The sequence below is a fragment of the Magnolia sinica genome, chromosome 5 (genome assembly GCF_029962835.1).
Source record: "Magnolia sinica isolate HGM2019 chromosome 5, MsV1, whole genome shotgun sequence".
Classification (NCBI taxonomy): domain Eukaryota; kingdom Viridiplantae; phylum Streptophyta; class Magnoliopsida; order Magnoliales; family Magnoliaceae; genus Magnolia; species Magnolia sinica.
In genome coordinates, this window is record NC_080577.1 from 33381029 (window position 1) to 33402447 (window position 21419).

General features: G+C 44.3%; 1 protein-coding gene across 2 annotated transcripts; it reads right to left on the bottom strand.

Annotated features, from left to right (window-relative positions):
• Positions 1-11630: 11630 nt before the first annotated feature.
• LOC131245921 (uncharacterized) lies at positions 11631-20987 on the bottom strand. Of its 2 annotated transcripts, none has more exons than XM_058245699.1 (4): positions 20872-20987; positions 13067-13223; positions 12391-12956; positions 11631-12315 (listed from the first exon to the last, which is right to left on the bottom strand). In XM_058245699.1, the coding sequence occupies exons 3-4, from the start codon at positions 12952-12954 to the stop codon at positions 11731-11733; spliced, it is 1149 nt and encodes a 382-aa protein (XP_058101682.1). In that variant the 5' UTR covers positions 12955-12956; positions 13067-13223; positions 20872-20987; the 3' UTR covers positions 11631-11730. The 2 variants fall into 2 exon arrangements, with proteins under 2 accessions (XP_058101682.1, XP_058101683.1); XM_058245700.1 differs by lacking the exon at positions 20872-20987 and adding an exon at positions 13306-14140.
• Between the last annotated feature and the right edge of the window lie 432 nt (positions 20988-21419).

The window sequence follows — 21419 nt, forward strand, 5'->3', positions numbered from 1 at the left end:
AAATATTTACACGACGGCGTAGGAATTTGAGTATATAGCGACACATTGTAAGATTTCAGGTGAATCACATCGTGAAACTTGAAATTTAAATTCAATCGCTGATCTAATTAGATAAAATACTTTAGATTATTAATAATTCTAAAAAATGATATATTAATCCTTGCAATTAAAATATCTAAACAATCTATCCAAAACTCTAACCTACACATATGTATACATCAATTTTGCACAATATTTGTCAGATGGCTACAGTGAGTTCCACAATTTAATGGGTTTAATCTGAGTTAATTAATCCAGAGTTTGCAAGTTCATTGTACCTGTATATCATGGATAATCTGCAGCCAGAGTATCAAATTCCAACCCCATGTCTCTTGAAAAAAAATGATCCGAGAGAAGGACGAGAGCAGTTGTATCAGAAGTTAATGATAAAACCATATTTTTTTCCCCTCCGAACATGTTATATCAATCACGAGTCTAACGTCCAATCCAATAAAAAGGTGGGCCATAGTATAATTATCAATTGATATGAAAATTAGGTCAATAAACATAGTGAGAGAGCTATACAAGACACTGAATAATGCAATTTGATTTCCAATGATTTTGATGTTTAGTTCGTTTAATGAGCATATCAACCTGATTTTAATATTTGATCATATTGGTGGGACCCACCTTTTCTTGAATACTCTACACCCGTGATATGTTAGCCTTTACAATAACTTATGATACAGCTGGTGTATCCTCTTATTTTTCTTGAATTCTCCTGCCCTTTGGTACTCTGAAAGAATGTTATAGATGATACACCGGCTCTAAGAAAGTATATCCTGGACTTTCTAGGAATATACAAATATAACTTTTTCAATTATGGGTCCATGTCTAGATGGACCGTAGAACAAAAACTACACTTGATAACTTAATTATCGGATTTAGGTGGTCATGTGTTAGACAGATGAAATGAAAATTATTCAATGGTCTTATTACAAGTTAGGATTATTTAACAAGACTTATGTTAGAACAGTGACTGGCTGACAGTGCTTCCACAGGTACATCAGTTTAATTTGAGTAGTGTATCGTCACATGTACAAATTGTGAATGTGTGTGGATCAATCATCACATGCTGTCAATCTATATATTCCAGGATCGTTTGGGTGGCATGACACGTGTCCAACAGTCCCATACACACTTGTCCGAAGTCTGAGACATTTATCATCCACCCATGAGTTCTAGCTACGTGGGCCCCACCGTGATGTTTGTTAGACATTCACACATGGCATTTGATAGGTTCCTCTAGATTATGGGATGTCTCAAAGTAGTCATATCTAAAACTCAAATTATCTGAAATTATGTTAAGTTATGCCAAAAACATCTAAAAAGCACTTGTTGTGGCCCACCTGGGTTTTGGAATGGGACGCGGATTGTGTCCTACCCCCGCCCGTCTCTAGCCCCAAACGGGCAGTTCTGCGGGTGGGCCCACCATGATGTATCAGTTTATCCAATCCGTCCATCCCTTTTCTCTTATCATTTTATGGCATGCATACAAAAATGAGGCAGATCCAACGCTTAAGTGGACCACACCAAAGATGACTCTTGCATTTAATGCAACCAAGCTTATTATTTGGCGTGGTAAACTTAAGTGTTGGATCTGCCTCATTTTTTTATTCATGCCATAAAATGATAAGAGAAAAAGGATGGACGGCTAGGATAAACTGATACATCACGGTGGGCCCACCCGCAGAACTGCCCATTTGGGGCTAGAGACGGGCGGGGGTAGGATGCAACGCAATCTGCATCCTTTGGAATGGGCTTAAATTGGGTGCGACTCCTCGTCTAGCTAGAAAACACACAATGGATGGGTTGGATGTCTGAACTATATATCTGTGGGCCCTATAAATAATGAGGAAGATTTCAATGGGTGGCATCCACACTCAACTGTTGTCTATGGTGTGGCTCAAATAAGTCATGGATTAGCCTGATTTTTAGGCTCATGGCCCACCATGATAGGATGTATCTGATTGATGGTATGGATGTTCGACACACATCACAGTGAGCCCACAGAGCTCGAACTCATGGGAAGCTCCTAGAGGGTAGTTAGGTCGTTAATTGATCTATACAAGCACTTTTAATTTGAACGGTTGGGTCTTTTTCTTCCAACCACCAATTTTTATAATGTAAGGTTGATCTGCTTGGTCAGCAGGCCAACATTATATTTTTGCTCCAGCACATAGTTCACAATGTACTCTACCGGTTGAATGGCACTGTTTTCTAACATGTGAGTGGATCTTTAACAAATGTTGCATACACTCATACGAGGAGATTTATACTATTACTTTTAATTTGGACGGCTGGGTCTGTTTCTTCCAACCACCAATTTTTATCAAGTAAATTTGGTCTGCTACTAAGCGGGGCAACATTATTTTTAGTCCATCATATAGTTTACAATGTACTCTACCTGTTGAATGGCACGGATTTCTAACATGTGAGTGGATCTCTAACACGTGTTGCACACACTCACATGAGGAGATCTATACAGGTACTTTTAATTTGGATGCTCGATCTATTTCTTCCATCTACCGATTTTTATCAAGTTAATTTGATCTGCTCAGTCAGCTGGCTAACATTATTTTTTGGTCCATCACATGGTTCACAATGTACTCTACCTGTTGAATGGCACAGATTTCTAACATGTGAATGGATCTCTAACACGTGTTGCATACACTCACATGAGGACTGTCCACTGTCGCTGACTGTTAATATTTTGTGCATTTAAAAGGACAAAAATGCTCTTTCATGTATTAATTTGGTATATAAAAACTGATTTAATTAATTAAATTTATGTAATGTGAATATACCAAAGAATCTCAATGCATTCCAAATACAAGCTCCGAACTGAAAGATTTGAATTCCAAGACATTTCAACCAAATATAATTGGGAAATCACAATTACCTTGATTCCAATATAATTGTGATTTGGATTCCAATGCATTCCAAATCCAAGCTCCCAAACGAGTCATTAGTTAAATTAATTTGGAGGAGCTTTTCTTTAGCGGTGAGAAAAGTTTTGGGGTTATTTACAAATACACCCGTGAGGGAATTATTTACAGTACAGCAAAAAGAGAAGAGGTTACATGCAAATCTTAAAAATAATACATATTATACTAAGAAAATGCACTTGGATCGTTCACTACAATTATAATGTTAACTTCTTTTAAATACATAATGGCTTATTTCCTTAATTTTTAGAAATTTAATCAGAATTGTAAGCTCAATTCATTTCATGTTATCATGTCCCTCCCTCACTTATCTCTTTCGTCTCCCATCTCTATCACCCTTCCTTTCTCCAACCGACTCTACATGTATAGTGCACTCTTATCATAATTCAAATGATATTGAAGCTAACTTGTCTGTTGAAGAATACTAAAGATGAATGGTCTAGTTTCCCTGAAATTATAGATAAATGATTTAATCTGGTTGATCTTGAGGTTCAACGGTTTGATTGAGCCAATATCGAAGATAACGGGTAAATTAGACCAATAATGAAGCCGGACAATTTGAGTAGACTAAAATTGCAGATGAATGGTCCAATTAAGTGGATATTAGAGATCAATGGTTCAAGTTAGTGGATATTGAAGACCAACAACCTAATCCAATAAATATTAAAGCTGAATTTTCCTATTAGAATGATATATTCAAAGATGATTAGGCAAAAATTGAAAACTAACAGTCCCACTAAATTGATAATGAAAATCCATGGTCTGATTGGCCCAAAGTTGGAGATAAATGGTCCACTTGTGCCAATATTCCAACATTGAAGATTACCAGTTTGGCTTAATCGATTTTGAAGATGAATGGTCTAATTGAATCGATATCAAAGATGAACGGTTAGATTTGGCTAAAATTTGAGATGAATGGTATGATTAGTCTGGATTAAAAGATCAATGGTCTGATGGGCCAATGTAGAAGATCAATGGTATGATTAAATTGATATCAAAGATAATCAGTATAATTTGAACAGTTGGAGGTGAATGGTCTGATTGGTTGGATATTGAAGATCAACGGTCTAAATGGGTGGGCGGACAGTGAAGATAGATGGTATAATTGGATCAAATCAATGATGGAAGGTCCGATTAGGCCAAAATTGGAGATCAATGGTCCGAGTGGATTTATATTAAAGATCAACTGTTCAATTAGGTCTATATTAAAGATCAATTGTATTGATTTGGCTTATAATAAAGATAAATAGTGTAATTTGGCAAAAACTAGAGATTAATGATGTGATTGGTTTAACATTAAAAATCAACAGTCTTGACTGGACAAATATTCAACGGTATAATTTGGTGATATCAAAGATGAATGGCTTTATTTGACTGAATTGGAGATGAATGATGCAATTGAGTAGATATTGAATTCCAACGGTCCAATTCAGCAAATATTGAAGATCAACTGTATGATTTGACTTCTATCAAAGATAAACAGTTTAATTGGGCCAAAATTAGTAATGAAAGTTCTAATGAAGCCGCTATCTATGGCCAAAGGTTCGATTGGGTGGTATTGGAGATCAACAATATAATTAGTCCCACATCAAAGTTGATCGGTCTGGATTGGCCAAAATTGGAAATGAATAAAGCAATATTATTTGACTGCTATTAAAGATGAACGATCTAGTTGGGCCAAAATTGGTGATGAACGTTCTAAGGAGGCCATTGATAACCAATGGTTCGATTGGGCAGATATTGAAGATCAATGATATGGTTGGATCGATATCAAAGATGAATGGTCTGATATTAGTCAAGTTGGACAGTTGATCTTCTATCTTATCCTAGGTTGACTATTGATCTTCAATATCATTTGAATCAGACAACTAGACAAGTCGATCTAAAAATTAGTCCAATCAGACCGTCTGTCTTCATTATCAGCCAAATAAGACTATTGATCATCAATAATAACCCAATTTTTTAGCTTGAATCAGTCTATTCTAACCATCGATCTTCAATATCAACTCAATTAGACAATTGATCTTGAATATAAGTCCAATCAAATCATTTATCTTCAATTTCAACCTATTAGACCATTTAATATTGGTTCAATTAGATCATTAGAATTCATTTTTGGCTTAATTAGACTATTGATCTTTAATATCATTAAAATTGGACCATTCAACTTTGACATCAATCCCATCAAACTATTCATCTTCATTATCGAACTAGACCATTCATCTTTAATATTGTCCCAATTAATCCCTTAATCATCAATATTAATTGTTACAGGTGAAATGGACTGATCTATATGGCAGCACCTAAAAGGTCCAAGCAAAGCTTAGCCTCATGTGTCCGAGCTCTGCACTTATCTCTACGGTTCGACTAATTTCTGGGGCAGGACGACCTTAGACATCAACTCGACCTGCCCAACAGTAAAGGACCAACCAAGATCAGCAGGCTGATCAAGTCCCCAAGGACGACCTGCCAGGTAATAATGACTTGTCCAACCTCGAGGCTGACCTCGGCCTGCCCGGTCTCAAGGTTGACTGATCAACCTGCCCGACCTCAAGGTTGACCTCGAGATTAAACCTCAACCTGGTTGAAGACCGACCATCTGAAGACCAAGAGGGACCACCTCCTAGATTCTCGCCGAAGATCTCGGGAAGATCACCGCAACACTCCCGGAGTTAAAATCCTTGTATGAGACGTTGTTGGGCGGCAGATTCATTGCAATACTTGACACCGCCATTGGGGAACCTATATATACTCCCCCTGCCATAAGCAAAGGTACGCACAACCAACGCTAAAAGACTAATGTTCACCTAGATTTGGTATCTCTGTCCTAACTTTGGCATCCGAGGGTCCCTTGTTATAGTCAGGGTCTCCATCTTTGTCTTATATTATAGGTTCATTGCGGTCTAGGAAGGACGCTCAGATTTTTGCATCAACAGTTTGGGGTCATCTATGGGAACGACATCAAAAGTCGTTCTCCTCATCTGCAGTGTTTCAACAGTGGCAAAGAAAAGGAAGAAAGCTCCGACCTCCACAGTTGCACCCGATCTCCCACCACTGGAGTGGTCTGCTGATTGTCAGGATTCATCTTCCCAACTTCAGGCTGACTCGGCGCCCACAAAACCGATGCAGCGGTCCCAGAATCGGAGAGGTCGGCTTGTCTCTCTCAAGCAGCAAGTTGAAGCATTAACGAACAATATCGACTTGATAAAACAAATGTTAGAGCAACAGAACCCTCCCCCGTCCATGGGGCTGAGGAAGCAATAGCTCGAGCAGCCACAGAGATTCTCGCACCATCTGAGGCGCCTGCCTACTCCCAGAGGAGCAAACAAATTAGAGTATCAAAGGCGGCGCCCTCCCACGTCTTGGGCACTGCTGCACTAGCTGCCTCTGATTTACGTCACGAGTTGAAGAAGAAGAGGCGTATCAGAGTTCCCGAAATTGCGGCTGAGGCAGTAGCTGAGAGAGAAGATCCCTAGGAGGCCGAGCTTAATGAACTACGGGGCCAGATCAATGACATACGATAGGCATACCGCACACATGCTCCGACCTCAATAGAAGCAATGCTGGAAGAAACCGATCCCCCGTTTACCGCCGACATCATGCATGCCCGCCTCCCGCTCAAGTTCTGGATGTCGTAGATTGCCCCTTACTTTGGGACCACTGATCCAAACGAACACCTATAATCTTTTAGGGTTTGGATGGAACTTCATGGCGCATCAACCGCGGTTATGTGCTGGGCGTTTTCCTTAACACATAGCTCAGCAAAGCATTTATCACTAACTTTATCGGAGGGAAGGAAAGGCTCGAACCGACTACTCACCTCATCATCATCATCTAGAGAGAAGATGAGTTGTTAAAGGACTACATCAAGCGCTTCAACCCAGAGGCGATACAAGTGGAAGGGCACTCAGAAGAGATCGCATTGGCTGCTATGATGGGGGGCCTAAGGGAAAGGAGGTTCCTCTTCTCACTCGACAAGAACTCCCCAACAACATTGGCTGATCTCCTTAATCGAGCTCAGAAATATACCAACGCCGAGGAGCTTTTCAGCTCGCGGAAAGCTGCTCGAAATAGGGGTAGCTCGACCAAGGAAAGGCGACCTAAGGAAGAACAAGCCCCGAATAATAGCAACAAACAGAGAAAGGACGACGACCTAACTAAAAGTCAGTGTCCAAGCAGACGGCCTGAGAGCAGATTTAACTCCACTCCCCTCAATGCCATGCCCAAGCAGGTCCTTATTGAAGTCCGGGACAACGCCTTCTCAAATGGCCAAACAGAATGAAGGTCGCGCCGACAAACGCAACAAACAGAAGTACTGTCACTTCCACCATGACCATGGTCACTCTGGCAATGACTGCTTTGATATGAAAGAGGAGATTGAATCCCTCATTCGTAACGGACATTTGCGGGAATACATTAGCAAGAGAGAAGAACGGGCAGATCGAGAAAATGAACAGCCCATCAACAATGAAGCTACCAGGAAAATTCATACCATCTTTGGCGGACCCGCTGGAGGAGAGGACTCGAACCGAGCACGTAAGGCTCATGCCTGAAGTATCAATCATAGCAGCTCGGAACATCAAGTCCACGTCACCAACAGGCCTCCGAAGGAACAAAGTGTAGCATCTTATGAGCTAACCTTCACCGAAGATGACACCCGAGGAGTCCACCCGCACGATGATGCATTAGTGGTGACTATGACTATAGCTAACTGCAAGATATTTCGGATATTGGTGGACACCAATAGCTCAGTTAACATCCTCTTCGTTGAAGCCTCCCAACTCCGATTTATCAAAACCCCCTTGCTCGGGTTTGTAGGAGATAAAGTCACCTCCAAAGGATCCATACAACTCCCAGTCACAGCAGGAAAAGGGCAGAACCAAACAACGACCATGGTCGACTTCTTAGTAGTCAACTGCCCCTATGTTTACAACGTCATCCTCGGACGACCTTCCCTTAATACTCTACGAGCAGTGGTGTCCACATACCACCACACAATGAAATTCCCGACCGAATACGGAGTCAGGCAGGTCAGAGGATATCAACAAGAAGCTCGACAATGTTACTCTGTGGCATTGAGAACACAACACCATGCAATAGCCATCACCTCCCTTGACCCCCGAGAGGACTCGATCGAAAGAGGTTGTCCGATGGAAGAGCTCTTGACCGTCCCGCTCGATGAATCCGACCCGGCCCGAACAATTCAGGTCGGCTCATCACTAACTCCAGTCCTGCGGAACGAGATCATGAATCTCCTCCGACGACACGCCGACGTGTTCGCCTAGTCCCACCAGGACATGCCTGGCATCGATCCAAAGGTAATAGTCTACAAATTGAACGTCGACCCTGACCACCGACCAGTAAGGCAGAAGCGACGGGCATTCGAGCTAGAGCGGTACGTAATAATTGGAGAAGAGGTCGGCAAACTCCTTGAAGCCGGTTTCATCGAAGAAATGTACTACTCCGACTGGATCGCCAACATCGTCCTTGCAAGAAAGTCTACTGAGAAGTGGCGGATCTGTGTTGATTACACTGACCTGAACAAAGCCTACCCCAAGGATAGTTTCTCTCTCCCATGGATCGACCAATTGGTCGATAGTACAGTCGGGCATTAAATCTACAAATTACATCGCCGACCTTGAGGAGATGTTCGCAATCCTGCGAAAGCACCGGATGAAACTAGACCTGAGCAAGTGCGCCTTTGGCGTCAGCTCAGGATAGTTCCTTGGCTTCATGGTCATCTGGAGGGGGATAGAGGCAAACCCCGATAAAATACAAGCTCTGCTAGACATGAGCTCCCCCAAGACGACGAAAGAAATCTAATGCCTCATAGGGAGAATAGCCACCCTCAACCATTTTGTCTCTCAAGCCATTGATAAATGTCTCCCCTTCTTCAAACAATTGAAAGGAAAACAAAAGACAAAATGGACGGAAGAGTGCGAGCTCGCCTTCTAGTAGCTCAAGTAGTACTTAGGATCTCCACCACTGCTTTCAAAGCCCGAGCAAGGAGAGCCACTAATACTATACTTGGCAGTTTTAGCGACAACGGCCAACTCGACACTTAACCGGGAGCAAGAAGGAAAACAACTACCAGTGTACTACGTCACCAAAGCCCTGGTCCCGGCAGAGACCATGTACCCAAACATCGAGAAGCTCTCTTAAGCCCTGGTCATCTCATCTCAACGCCTGCGACCTTATTTCCAGGCCCATATCATCATAGTCCTGACCAACCAACCTCTCCGCCAAGTACTTCAGAAACCCGAAGTGTCAGGAAGACTTTTGAAATGGGCAGTCGAACTCAACGAGTTTGATATTAAATATCAGCCCCGAACTGCCATCAAAGGCCAAACAATGGCTGATTTCATTGTCGAGCTTGTGTGTGAGAGCAACTGGGAAGCCGGCCCGAGCAACAAGGTTGATCAGCATGAGTATCGGACAGTCGAGCCAGATCTGCCGACATAGACATTGTACGTTGATGGCTCTTTCAATTCTAAAGGCAACGGGGCGGGGCCGGGATAGTCCCCGAGGCTCCTAATCGAGCTTGCACGTAATATGCTTTGGATTCCAAACATCGAACAACGTGGTAGAATATCAAGCATTACTGGCCGGACTCAGGCTGGCGGCAGCAATGGGAGCTCAGAATCTAGAAGTCCACGGTGACTCACAACTTGTTGTCAATCAGATAGCTAGTGAATACCAAGCCAAAGAGGAAAGAATGAAGGCCTACTTGCTAAAAACCCAAGAACTTATCGGCAGATTCCCCAAATGTAATATTGGCCTAATCCCTAGATCGGAAAACTCCAAAGTAGATATGCTGGCGATGTTAGCCACATCAGCCGAAGGCGACATCCCAAAGTTAATACCGATCGAATTTTTGGCCAAATCGAGCATTAGCAAATCCGACCCAAGCATTGTCCTCCCAATAGATTCAAAGCCAAGCAGGATGGACCCAATAATCAGCTACCTTCGGGAAGGAAGACTACCCGAAGAGCGGCTCGAGGCACGCAGACTTCGAGCCAGATCGGCCCGATACACCATGGTTGGGGACACCTTGTATAAAAGAGGATTCTCCCTTCCCTATCTCAGATGCCTTCGACCAAAAGGGGCCAAGTACGTCTTGAGAGATTCATGGGGGTATTTGTGGCAACCACTCTGGCAGCCGCGCCCTGGCCCACAAAGTCATCCGGCAGGGATATTTTGGCCAACCATCCAGGAAGACGCCAAACAATACACCCAGAAGGTGAGACAAATCTCAATGATTCGCGACAATACCTCATCAACCACCCGAGCAACCGACTCCCATGACCGAGCCATGACCCTTCGTCTAGTGAGGGATCGACATCATTGGCCCCCTACCAACTAGTAAAGGACAGACCAAGTTCGTATTCGTCGTGGTCAACTACTTCACTAAATAGGCTGAGGCCAAGCCCCTGAGCAAGATCACCAAGCAGAAAATTACCAACTTCGTCTAGAAGAACATCATATGTCGTCTCATATACAATTGTCTCAAAAAACGGGAAGCAGTTTGACAACGACCGATTTCGAGGCATGTGTGAGAACCTCAGAATTCGAAACGTGTACTCGTCACCCCGGCACCCCCAGGCTAACGGGGAGGTCGAAGCGGTCAACAAAATCATTAAGAACCACCTCTGAACCAAGCTTGGAATGGTTAAGGGAGCCTGAGCAGATGAGCTTTCCCATGTTCTCTGGACATATTGGACCACTACCCGAACAACCACAGGAGAAACCCCCTTTTCCCTAGCCTTCGGGGCTGAGGTCGTTGTCCGAGTTGAGATCGAACTCCCAACTGCCCGAACTCGCTCATACGACGAATCCCAGAACGCTGAGCAGGTGGCGCTGGACCTCGACATGCTTGAAGAAAAAAGGGAGAAAGCCCAACTCAGAGCCACAGCTCGGCAACAGCAAGTCACCCACTTCTACAATTCTAGGGTGAAAACGAGTATGTTCCAAGCTAGAGACCTAGTCCTCCATAGAACATTTCAGAACACCAAAGAACCTGGCAATGGATCTCTGGGACCGAACTGGGAAGGACCCTACAAAGTCATAAGAACATCACGGCTAGGAGCCTACCAACTCATGGACATGGACAGACGATCTCTACCTCATCTGTGGAATGCAGAATACTTGAAGATCTACTACCCTTGAAGGCTCAAAAAGGTGCCCGACCAAAGGGATCGTGACTAATCTACCCCACAAAGACCTATCCCTTTTCCTTTGGAAACAACGCATTTCTACGAACTGTTTCTACATTTTTTTTCCAACAGAGGTAACCTGCCCTTCCCAAAGGGAGTCAGGGGGCTCAGCAAACTATTGTTTATTCTTACATTTATGTGTTCTATAAAGGAACTTCCCCCAGTTCGGGGAAGAAATTTTCCCTTCATTTTATTAACCAACCAAACTACATTACCGGCTACAAAGAACTTCCCCTATTATAAGGAAAGAAACTCCATGGAACTCTACTAGTCCTACGACCATAAATTTTCGAGATCGGCCTATTTTAACAATCTACCTGTTCGAATTGTTACATCCTATCTACACATTACAACTTCGCGTGTGACTTACTAATTACGAATTTATGAACCTAGCAATCACACAAGCATCTACCAAAAGAAAGAACATCCATGTTCCAAGAAGCTCATTCATTAATAAGACAAAAAAAAAAAAAAAAGAGTCAAGATTACATGAGCAAAAGAAAAATAAATTACAGGCCCTCAGCCGGTCTTCAAGGGAGGTCTTTGGCCTGAGCTTCTGCGGGAATAGGCGCCCCAGCGACCTCATCAGCCCTAACCTCGGCAAGAACAGAAGTCTCAGCAACCTCCTCAGCCAAACAGCCCAGGTCGAGATCCGGGTACTTCAACTTGACAAGCTCCTCGCATCGAGCATAACCCATGTCAAAGTATTCTTCAAGCTCCTCAGCTCGTCCCTCATAAGCTTTAAAAGCTTTAACAGCCGCCGCTTGCACCCTAGGAATTGACGCCTCGACCTCAGCCAATCGAGCTGCAACTTCTGCCGACTTGGAAGTCGCCTCCGCGAGCTCTTCCTCGGCCCTCAGCTTCTCAGACTCTAGGGAAGAAAACCGTAGCCTCAGGTCCTCCAACTCGGACCGCCTTGAAACGCCCTCTTGAAGGGCCTCGTCCAGTACTCGCAAAGCCCCCTGCAAGGCTTCCGACTGAGCAACGGCCGCATCCCTATCAAGCGCGACGACCTCGAGCTCAGAGATCTTGGCCTTAAGGTCGGCCTCTAGCTTCTCGTAATCCAGCCCGATGTCCTTGAAAGTTAGACGAGTGGCCAAGAGAGCGGGAGCTGCCTGAAGACAAGAACGAGTCAAGAATCTATAACAAAAAGGAGGGGCAAGGGTCTAAAATACAATTCAAAAACTCACCTTCAGAAGGGAGATTGACACCTCCCGCAGCACGTCCATTGGGTGAAGGGCCAACAAGGCTGTGATGTCGTCCTCAACCACATGGCGGGATGCCCACTCGGTAAGCTTCGCCAAAGGGCCCAATGCGGAAGTCGATCCGCTACCTTCGGCCTCATGAGGAGAAGGAGCTCTAACCCCGCGATCTATAGGAGCCTCTTCAACTTCGTGGTTAGCGAAGGCTCTTTCCTCTGCCTCATGAACAGTGGGGGCTTCAACCCCACGAGCTGCAGAAGCCTCTTCAACTCCATGAGCGGTGGAGTCCCCTTCCTCCGCTTCATGAGCAGTAGGAGTCCCGCCCTCAACTCCATGAACAGGAGCAACAACAGCAGCAGTAGAGGCCGTCGTACCTGCAGTAGCCTCGAGCTGTTCACCAAGTGTTGGGATCCCAGGCGGGGGATTGGCCGTGACCCCACCAGGTGCCTTGCCCCAACGAGAAGCCCCTTGCTTCACCGCCTTCCTGAGCCGCTCCACCTCAGTCGGGGAGAGCAACTTCATTTTCTTTGAAGAGCGAGGATTTCCGGACATGTCTACAAAAGAAAGAGAAGTCAAGACCCTGTGCACTGCAAAAAATATAATAATAATGATGATGATGATGATGATGATGATGAAGGGAGAAGCCCGACGAAGTGCATCCTACCTGCTAGCCTGGGAGCAACTTTAGAAATACCGGTCTGGAAGAGAGTGAGGAGTGATCAGCTTCTTTCGGTTCCTCTTGTCGGGTTCCAACAACCTTGCACGAGCTACGCGCTGAAGCTGTGATGAAGAGAGCTCGGGCTGCGTTCGAGGAAGGCTCGCTGCACGTGAAATAAACAAAGAAAACAGTTAGTAAATAGGCGCATACTATAACCGACCTAGTGTGATTCAACGGTTCCCGACCTGGACTCATGAATTCAACAAGAACACCGATCGCCGGGTTCGCCCACTCCCCCGACATGAAGAACCACTTATTTTTCCACCCTTTGTTGGAAGAAGGGTTGTCGGTGATGAGGACCTAGCCCCGATTAGCCCAAGCGGAGAAATAGTACCACCCTAAGTTTGCAGAATTAACTTTCACCCTGTACAAGTACAGGAATTTTCCCACAGATAGCTCGAGATGCCCGAGTTGTTGCCAAAGTACGCAGGTCCCGACCAATGCTCTCCAGGCGTTCGGAATTAGCTGACCTGGGGCCAGCCTCAAAGCAGCGGTGACCCTCTGAACTACGAGATGTAGGGGCAGTCGAAGTCCGCACTGCGGGGCTACCACATAAACGGCTAGCTCGCCCTTGCGAGGCCGACCTGGCGTTTACCCTATCTCAAGCACACGATGTACCATCGACTTAGGGATCTGATAATCCCTCCTTACCCTTGCCAAGTCGGCACTTGTCATGTTCGATCCAAACACGCCGACCTCTCAGGACTCAACCGTTGAGTCCTCAAGTCCTGGCATACCTCCTTTATGAAGCTCCACCTCTTCGCCCTCCGGCACTAAAGAGGAAGGAAGTGGCATGTTCATGCCGGAGTCCTATATGGTATGATAAGACTTATCGTAGAAAGCCCCCGACACCGACTACCTTCTAGACATCCCCCACATCCCGAATAAAGGTAAAATGGAAAAGGGAAAGAAAAAGCCGAAAAAGGGAAATACAAGCCGGAAAAGGGAACGTGACCGGAGAAAGGAAGAAAAAAGGGATTTCCGACTTACCGGAAATCGCCTAGTCCAGTGAAGGGAAGAGCAACAAAAGAACGAAAGTGAGGAGCCAAGTGCTCTTCCCCCTCTTTATACTCATGCCCAGCGCAATGCAATTATGACCTACATTCAATGCCCGAGCTTGAGAAGTCGCGACGTCGCACGCCAACAACTCCCGCCGACCACGTGGCAGCCCTCATGACCCTCGAGATACTCAACCTTTATTGGTGAATTCGCTTCGAGTCCCATGCCTGCTGCCTTCCTAACATCTGCTATGATGACAAGATTGTCCAACCTCCTAGCCTCTCGAGCTTTGCACACCATATGAGCACCAGTCCACGCCAATCTACTTCTGGAGCTCATGAATAACGCTCGGAAGTAGGGGCAGCTGTTATAGGTAAAAATGGACTGATCGATATGGCAGCATCTAGAAGGTCGAAGCAGAGCTCAGCCCCATGTGCCCGAGCTCTGCACTTATCTCTACAATTTGACTAATTGCTGGGGCAGGATGACCTTGAACATCGACTCGACCTGCCCAACAATAAAGGAACAACCAAGATCAGCAGGTCGATCAAGTCCCCAAGGACGACCTGCCATGTAATAATGACTTGTCCAACCTTGAGGCCGACCAGCGCCCCGCCCGATCTCAAGCTCAACCTCGGCCTGCCCGTCCTCAAGGTTGACCTCGGGCTTAAAACGAGTTTGAGCTTGTTGAAATTCCTCGAGAATGGCTTGGAATCTTTGTAATTGGCTCGTATAAATTCGAGCCCAATTGTCAGTGACTAATAAGGGTTGGAGTGCTAGAAGATGAGCCGCAATCTCTTCTCCTCTCCTTGATGCACCCAGCGAAAGGAGGTCAAGCTCAAAGACAGCAAGTAAGAAGGCACCAGCGAAGCTAATTACGGTAAGGGCCATTGGTCGATCAGGAAGACTTTAGAAGATGAAAGAATGAAGTATGATCAAGGAACATTGTAAGGTCTTCCTTTGATCCTCAATCGCTCCTAAAAAATCAATTTGATTTGATGATCTTTAACTATTGGAGGGAGGGACTAGAAAAGATCCCATCATGTATGTTGTTCATGGCATGGTTTTGATTGACAAGAGGTGAGGCATAAGCACAGAGTTAGATTTGTTAGATTTATGGAGGACTGTTTTAGAATACAGTGGAATTAAAATTAATTTCATTGAAAAATAAAAAATAAAAATTTGTTGCCTATAGAATTCAAGCTAAGTAGAAGAAATGGAGATACACCTTTGGAGTTTCATGTGATCCTCATATACCACTCAAATTAAAAGTGGAATTTTATGAAATACTTATGAAACTAAAATCTCATATGACTATGGACCATTTTTATCAAAATATCATGTTTTATAATGTTTGCTCACCCACTCACCCCACTATCCATGCGCAACATGTGCCAACCTAGCCCGTGCATGGGATACAAGCAGCGGGATAAGGTGGGCCGACTTTGAAGATGAAAGCCGGCAAAAATTAGGACTGTCAACTCATCTGGCATGGCACCGTGTACCACGCTTGAATCGAAATAAAGGACGGTTTAGAGAAGTTGTGAATGGCCCACGTTCAAGGCAAGCTATCCAATGAAAAATGTACAATACATTTCTCTTCCTGTGGGCCCACTGTATCCACCGCTTAGATGTTACATTGAAACTTCATGCCACATATTGAAAAGTGAGGACCATGGGACAACCAGGTGGGGTGTTCGATGGTTCGGATCTTACATTCAGATGGTCCACCTGATGAGCCACTTGGATCTCAAGCACATGCCCCACCTTGAAGATTATTAGGTGTAGAAATAAAGCCAAACAGTTCATTAGATAGGCCACGCCATAAAAACAATGGACAGCCACTGGATTGATTCAATGCACTCGTGTAGACAACACTGCAATAAGACCGATATCCGCACCAATGATCATTGGCGTGGGGTCAATGCACGCACATTATCGTTTTGGTTTTCGGTGATCCAAGCCATTGAAATTATGGGTTTGACTATGATTCTAACTTCCTTTCACTTAACTCATCAATGACATGACTCGCTATTAGGGATGGCAATGGGCCAAGTGGCTCGCATGACCCAGTGAGCCAGGCCTGTTTTGGACCGGGTTCTGACCTTTAGGTTTAGCCAGTGAGACTTGGGCTGGGTTCTTATGGTCCAATAAATTTTGGGCCATGATTCGTCTCAGTATTTTAGGATACAGCCGGGTCCAACCCAACTCGGCCTACTAAATGTGTTCTATTCTATTCTAGATATATGTTGTGCGCACCACGTGGATCATGTAGTAGACCTTGGTTTTCACTTTTCTAAACTGGCTCTTCATTTATGCATGTGCACCGCACCTGATCAAGGGATGGATTAGGGCCTTGGGGCTTGTATGGCCCCGCCCAAACCCAACCCCACCCCTACTTGTTGTTCGTGAGCCTGACTTGGCTGCGACCCCACCCGAATGAACATCGATGTAGGTGAGACCCTGACCAGAGGGCCCACCTCAATGTATTCATTGTATATCCACGCCGTCCATCTATTTTTCTAGCTTATTTTAAGATATGGTCCCAAAAATGAAGGGGATACAAATTTCAGATGGACCACACCACAGGAGAGAGTGGGCACAGAACACCAACTTAAAAACTTCCTCGTGTCCATCGTAGTGTTTATTGACCATCCAACCTATTGATAAGGTCACACAGACCTGGATGATCCAAAACTTTCGTGGCCCACAAAAGGATTTTAATGGTAAAAAATCACAGTTTCCAGTGGTGTGGTGCACCAAGAATTTTTATCTACTTCAGTTTGGGAGGAAATGGCTTAAAATAAGCTGGAAAACAGCCGAACGGTGTGGATATACAATGCATACATCTAGGTGGGCCCCTACGGTCAGAGTCGCAGCCAAGTGGCGCTTGTTGTTCATAAGAGTAAGGAACATAAACACAAGGAACGTAAATGTCATCCCAACCGATCATCAAGTAGGTGATACCTTGGATGGGCCATACCCAAAATTTCATACGGATTTGACAACCTCAACCATTTCAGTGGAAAGGATGGATTGTTATAAAAAGTAACCAAATTTCTTTGACAATATCCCTTTCTTTAGACAGAATCCTTCGATCAATGATCAGCATTGTCCAAATGGGTGTGGCCTTTGGGATATGATCCATTCAAGGCATCTAAAAGAGAAATAGGAACGCCCACGTCCATTTGAATGGACCACAAAATCACCGTCGGTGTGAATATGACATCCATCTGAGCTGCTAAGGGCCCGTTTGGCCGGTCGGATTGGAAGGGATTGGAAGTTAAATCCCGGGATTGGCCGGGCATGCCAAACAGAATCGGTGATCTGATCCCAGTCCCATGGATCTTAAGACAATCCACTGACAACACCATCATTACCTTTAAATCTCATCCAATCCACCCTAATCTGTTCAAATTTGCCTGAGACGTGTTCGGTTCGAGGGATTGGAAGGGATGGGAAGGTTTAATCCCGGTATTGGCCGGGCGTGCCAAACAGACTCTTTATAGCAATCCAGGGATATAACAATCCCATGGATCTCAAGACAATCCACTGACAACACCATCATTACCTAGAAATCCATGCCATCCACCCTAATACGATCCAATCCCTTCCCATCCACCCGGCCAAACGGGCCCTAAAAGGGTAGATACTACCTTTTGTGTGTGTGTGTATATATATAATGCTTGGCTGCTCACTAGTTCTCACGGTACTCATGCCAACTTTTTTTAGAACTCATCATTTAATGTGACTCCAAAATTTGTTCCTTGGGGTTCCATGAGATTCGGCATCACATGGACCGTTTAGATTAGACACCCATGACACATGTGCAAAGCAAGTAAGTATGACTATATAGCATGCTCACCTGCACAAGTTTTTGAGAACTCATCTCACATGATATGAAGCTAAGATCATGATTCAACGCCTCGTGAAACCGTTGGCCCCACTGACCAAAAACTATAACGGGACAACAAAAAAAGAAAAAAAGACAAATCAAGTGAGGAAATTGTTTCAAATTTTGTCATGGTTTCTTCTGAATATATGTTCAAATCCTTGTTTGAAAAAAAAAAAAAAGAAAAAAAAGAAGAAATTGTTTCCGTTCACCATGGCCCACTAAAGTTTTATGTCAAGGTAAAAGTTGAGCGGGTTTCATGGGATACTGCATAATGTGGACCATATTTAAATTTTGGCCTCACATGATGCGATGAGTTCTCTCTCAAGAGTTCACGTGAGAGCTGGTGCGCGCAGGCGAGCATTTCAATATATATATATATATATATATATATATATATATATATGCGTGTGTATGAGAGAGAGTCATTCATCATATGGGCAATAGGAAAGTAGGGACCGCCAACGGAGACAAATGTAAACCATTAGGAACTTATTTTTATTGTGATCCCATACAAAGATAGCTGAGGATACATTTATGGCTGTATACAATAGAATGGTGCATATCCCTAAACTTGTGATAGTTTATCCTGCACTTGCACCGGAGGCGCCGGTGGTCCATAGTACTGTTGGACCACCGGTACTTCAGTTCGACCCCTTGCTCTACCGAGAAGATAGCAGGCAATGGCCACGATCAACACGAAGAGAATCAACGGCAGAGAAATCACCATCACGTAACCCATATTTGATATCCTTGAATAGAAGGTCTTTCCCTACATAAACACAGATAGCCATGTGCAGGATAGATAGCTGCTTCAATGGGGAAGTACATAATATTGATGGATGTATTTATTGAAACTACCAGGCTCTAGGTTCCTTGTGGGTTGGACTTTCGTAAGATCCACTTCGTCTATCAAGCAATTTACTTAATCTTCACCATGGAACCAAAAAATCATAATGATCCAACATTCAGGCGGACCACGCCATAGGAAACAGGAAATAGTTCGGAAGGAACACGCACCATTAATTTGGGTAGGGCCCACCATGATGTGTATATGCCATCCAATCCATTCACCTGATGTGCCCCGTCAGGATTAAAGACTTACCCAAAAATCAAAGTATCCAAAACTCAGTGGGCCATTCCGTGTGACTTTATAGAGTTCCAAGTATAATATTATGGGGTGACCCACCTGACTGTTGAATCAAAATGATTTTTTGAATCAGGACCAAACAAGGGATGGTGTACCCGATGGACGGGGTGGATATCATGCACCCCACGTGAGAGAAAGTAACGATGCCCTCTGTCGTATAGAGAGATGATCCACTGTTGCCATTTTTATTTTTAACACACACTCACGGCGTAATGGGATTTCATCACCTATACATGGGATGCGGATTGCGTCCAACCTCTGTGGGGCCCACTGTGATGTAAGTGTTTTATCCACGCTGTTCATCGTTTTTCTCATATCATTTTAAAGTATAATCCAAAAAATGTGGCAGGTTCAAGTGTTAATTAAACCACAAAGTGGGGATTGAACTTCCACCGTTAAAAAGTTCTTGGGAGCTGGAGAAGTTTCGGAAGCTCATATTTGTGTTTTTACTTCATCCACGTCTACATGACCTTATTAATAGGTTAGATGGTTAAAAAAAACATCACAGTGGCCCTTAAAAAGGTTTCAACGGTGCTTGTCATTATTACTGCAGCTTCCTTTGGTGTGGTCCACCGGAGTTGTGGACCTACCTCATTTTTTAGAATAATATCATAAAATGGTCTGATAAAAGCGATTGACGGCGTGGATAAAACACTTACATCACTGTAGGCCCCACAGAGCCCTGCCCGGACGGGGCGGGGGTAGGACGCAATCCGCGTCCCTATGGGTACTCCAACCCCCGAGGGTCTACTACCGGAGCAAGAATAGGGACCCGATCCACTGTTACCATGTTTGTTACTGTGATACACTCATCGGGACAGGCGGACAATCCATCCGAACCGTCCATTAATTCCATCACATGCCATGGCCAAAACATGCAAAAATCATACTGATGAAATAGTCGGACATGACCATAAGTTGGCATTTTTCTGATAACCACCCATTTTCCAACCAATGGATGGACTGGTTAGGATTGACTGATGAAATCGATTCTTCAGAATCATAAGAAATCTATCATGGGCCCAGTTAACACGTGTTAATGGAAACTCGTGTCCTCCAAGTGCAACCCACACGTGGAAACAAAGGACACGTGTAAGATAGCACTCAGGCGATCCTAAAGAATGGATGCTACGTGCCAAACGGTCAATCGGATTAACTTCATTTTCGAGACATGGAATCTGCGCGTGTGCGGTTAAATGATCGACCGAGTCGATAAAACCAAAACCGGCCACATCACGTGGATAATGCAAATATGCAATACCGCGACTCGGATGGCAAATAAACCGGGCCTACGGGGTTTTAACGAGCTAAGAACCCGAGTCCAGGAACAGACCAGACCCGACCTGGGTTCGGGCTAGGCACACCATCCAAATATTTTGCCCATCGATGATAACTAATCCGGCAGGTCCGGGTATTAGCCTAAGCCCGATTCCACCCAGACCCAGTTTCAGCTGTAGGTGGAAGGTGTTTGCAGAGGCCCGAAAGAGGAATTTCAGAAACTACCCTTCAGATGGTGAAACCCTAATCAAATTGTGGGTATTTTGGTCAATTTCCCCACCTGAATACCTGACCTCTCCAGAACAGGCTACAGGGACTTCATTCTTTGATGAAAGATTCCACTAACGAGTTAAAGACTGAAATATTCGCTAAATAACCATAAAATACGCCTAAAAAAATTCATATACAGGGAAATATGGATCCGATACGTACCTCGATGCGGACGAGACGGAATTTGGTCGAAATTTCAATCGATCAATCGGCCGTTGAAATCGACGAAAAGTAGCAGCGGCTATGAGTTCTATAGTCTTCCAGATTAGCTTACATCGCGCTGAATTAAACAAGAGAAGAACTTTGGATACTCCGGCGGCGTTTGATTGATGATACGCGGGCACTTAGAAATTGCATACGTGGCATACGAGTGCATGTAAACTATCAGAACTGTTGTATCGAGTTTTGATGTATCATGAACCAAAAGTTAAGATTACTCGTTTATCTGATTATCTGATGGGTGGGGCATTGATTGAACGGTTAAAAGTAAAACGCTCGTTTGCCCATTTTAACAAAGAAGATTCCATGAATCAAAGGTTAGGATTATTCAAAACAATCTGATTTTGAGACCCTTAGTTAGATAGAGTGGGCTCCGCAAATTAGTCGGTTTAGTTTCACTTAATGCATGTCGTGTGTACAAGTTGCTGGTGCCTGCGTATCAAGCTTCCTACGCTACCAGAGTATCAAAATTCCCGAATTAAAACATCACG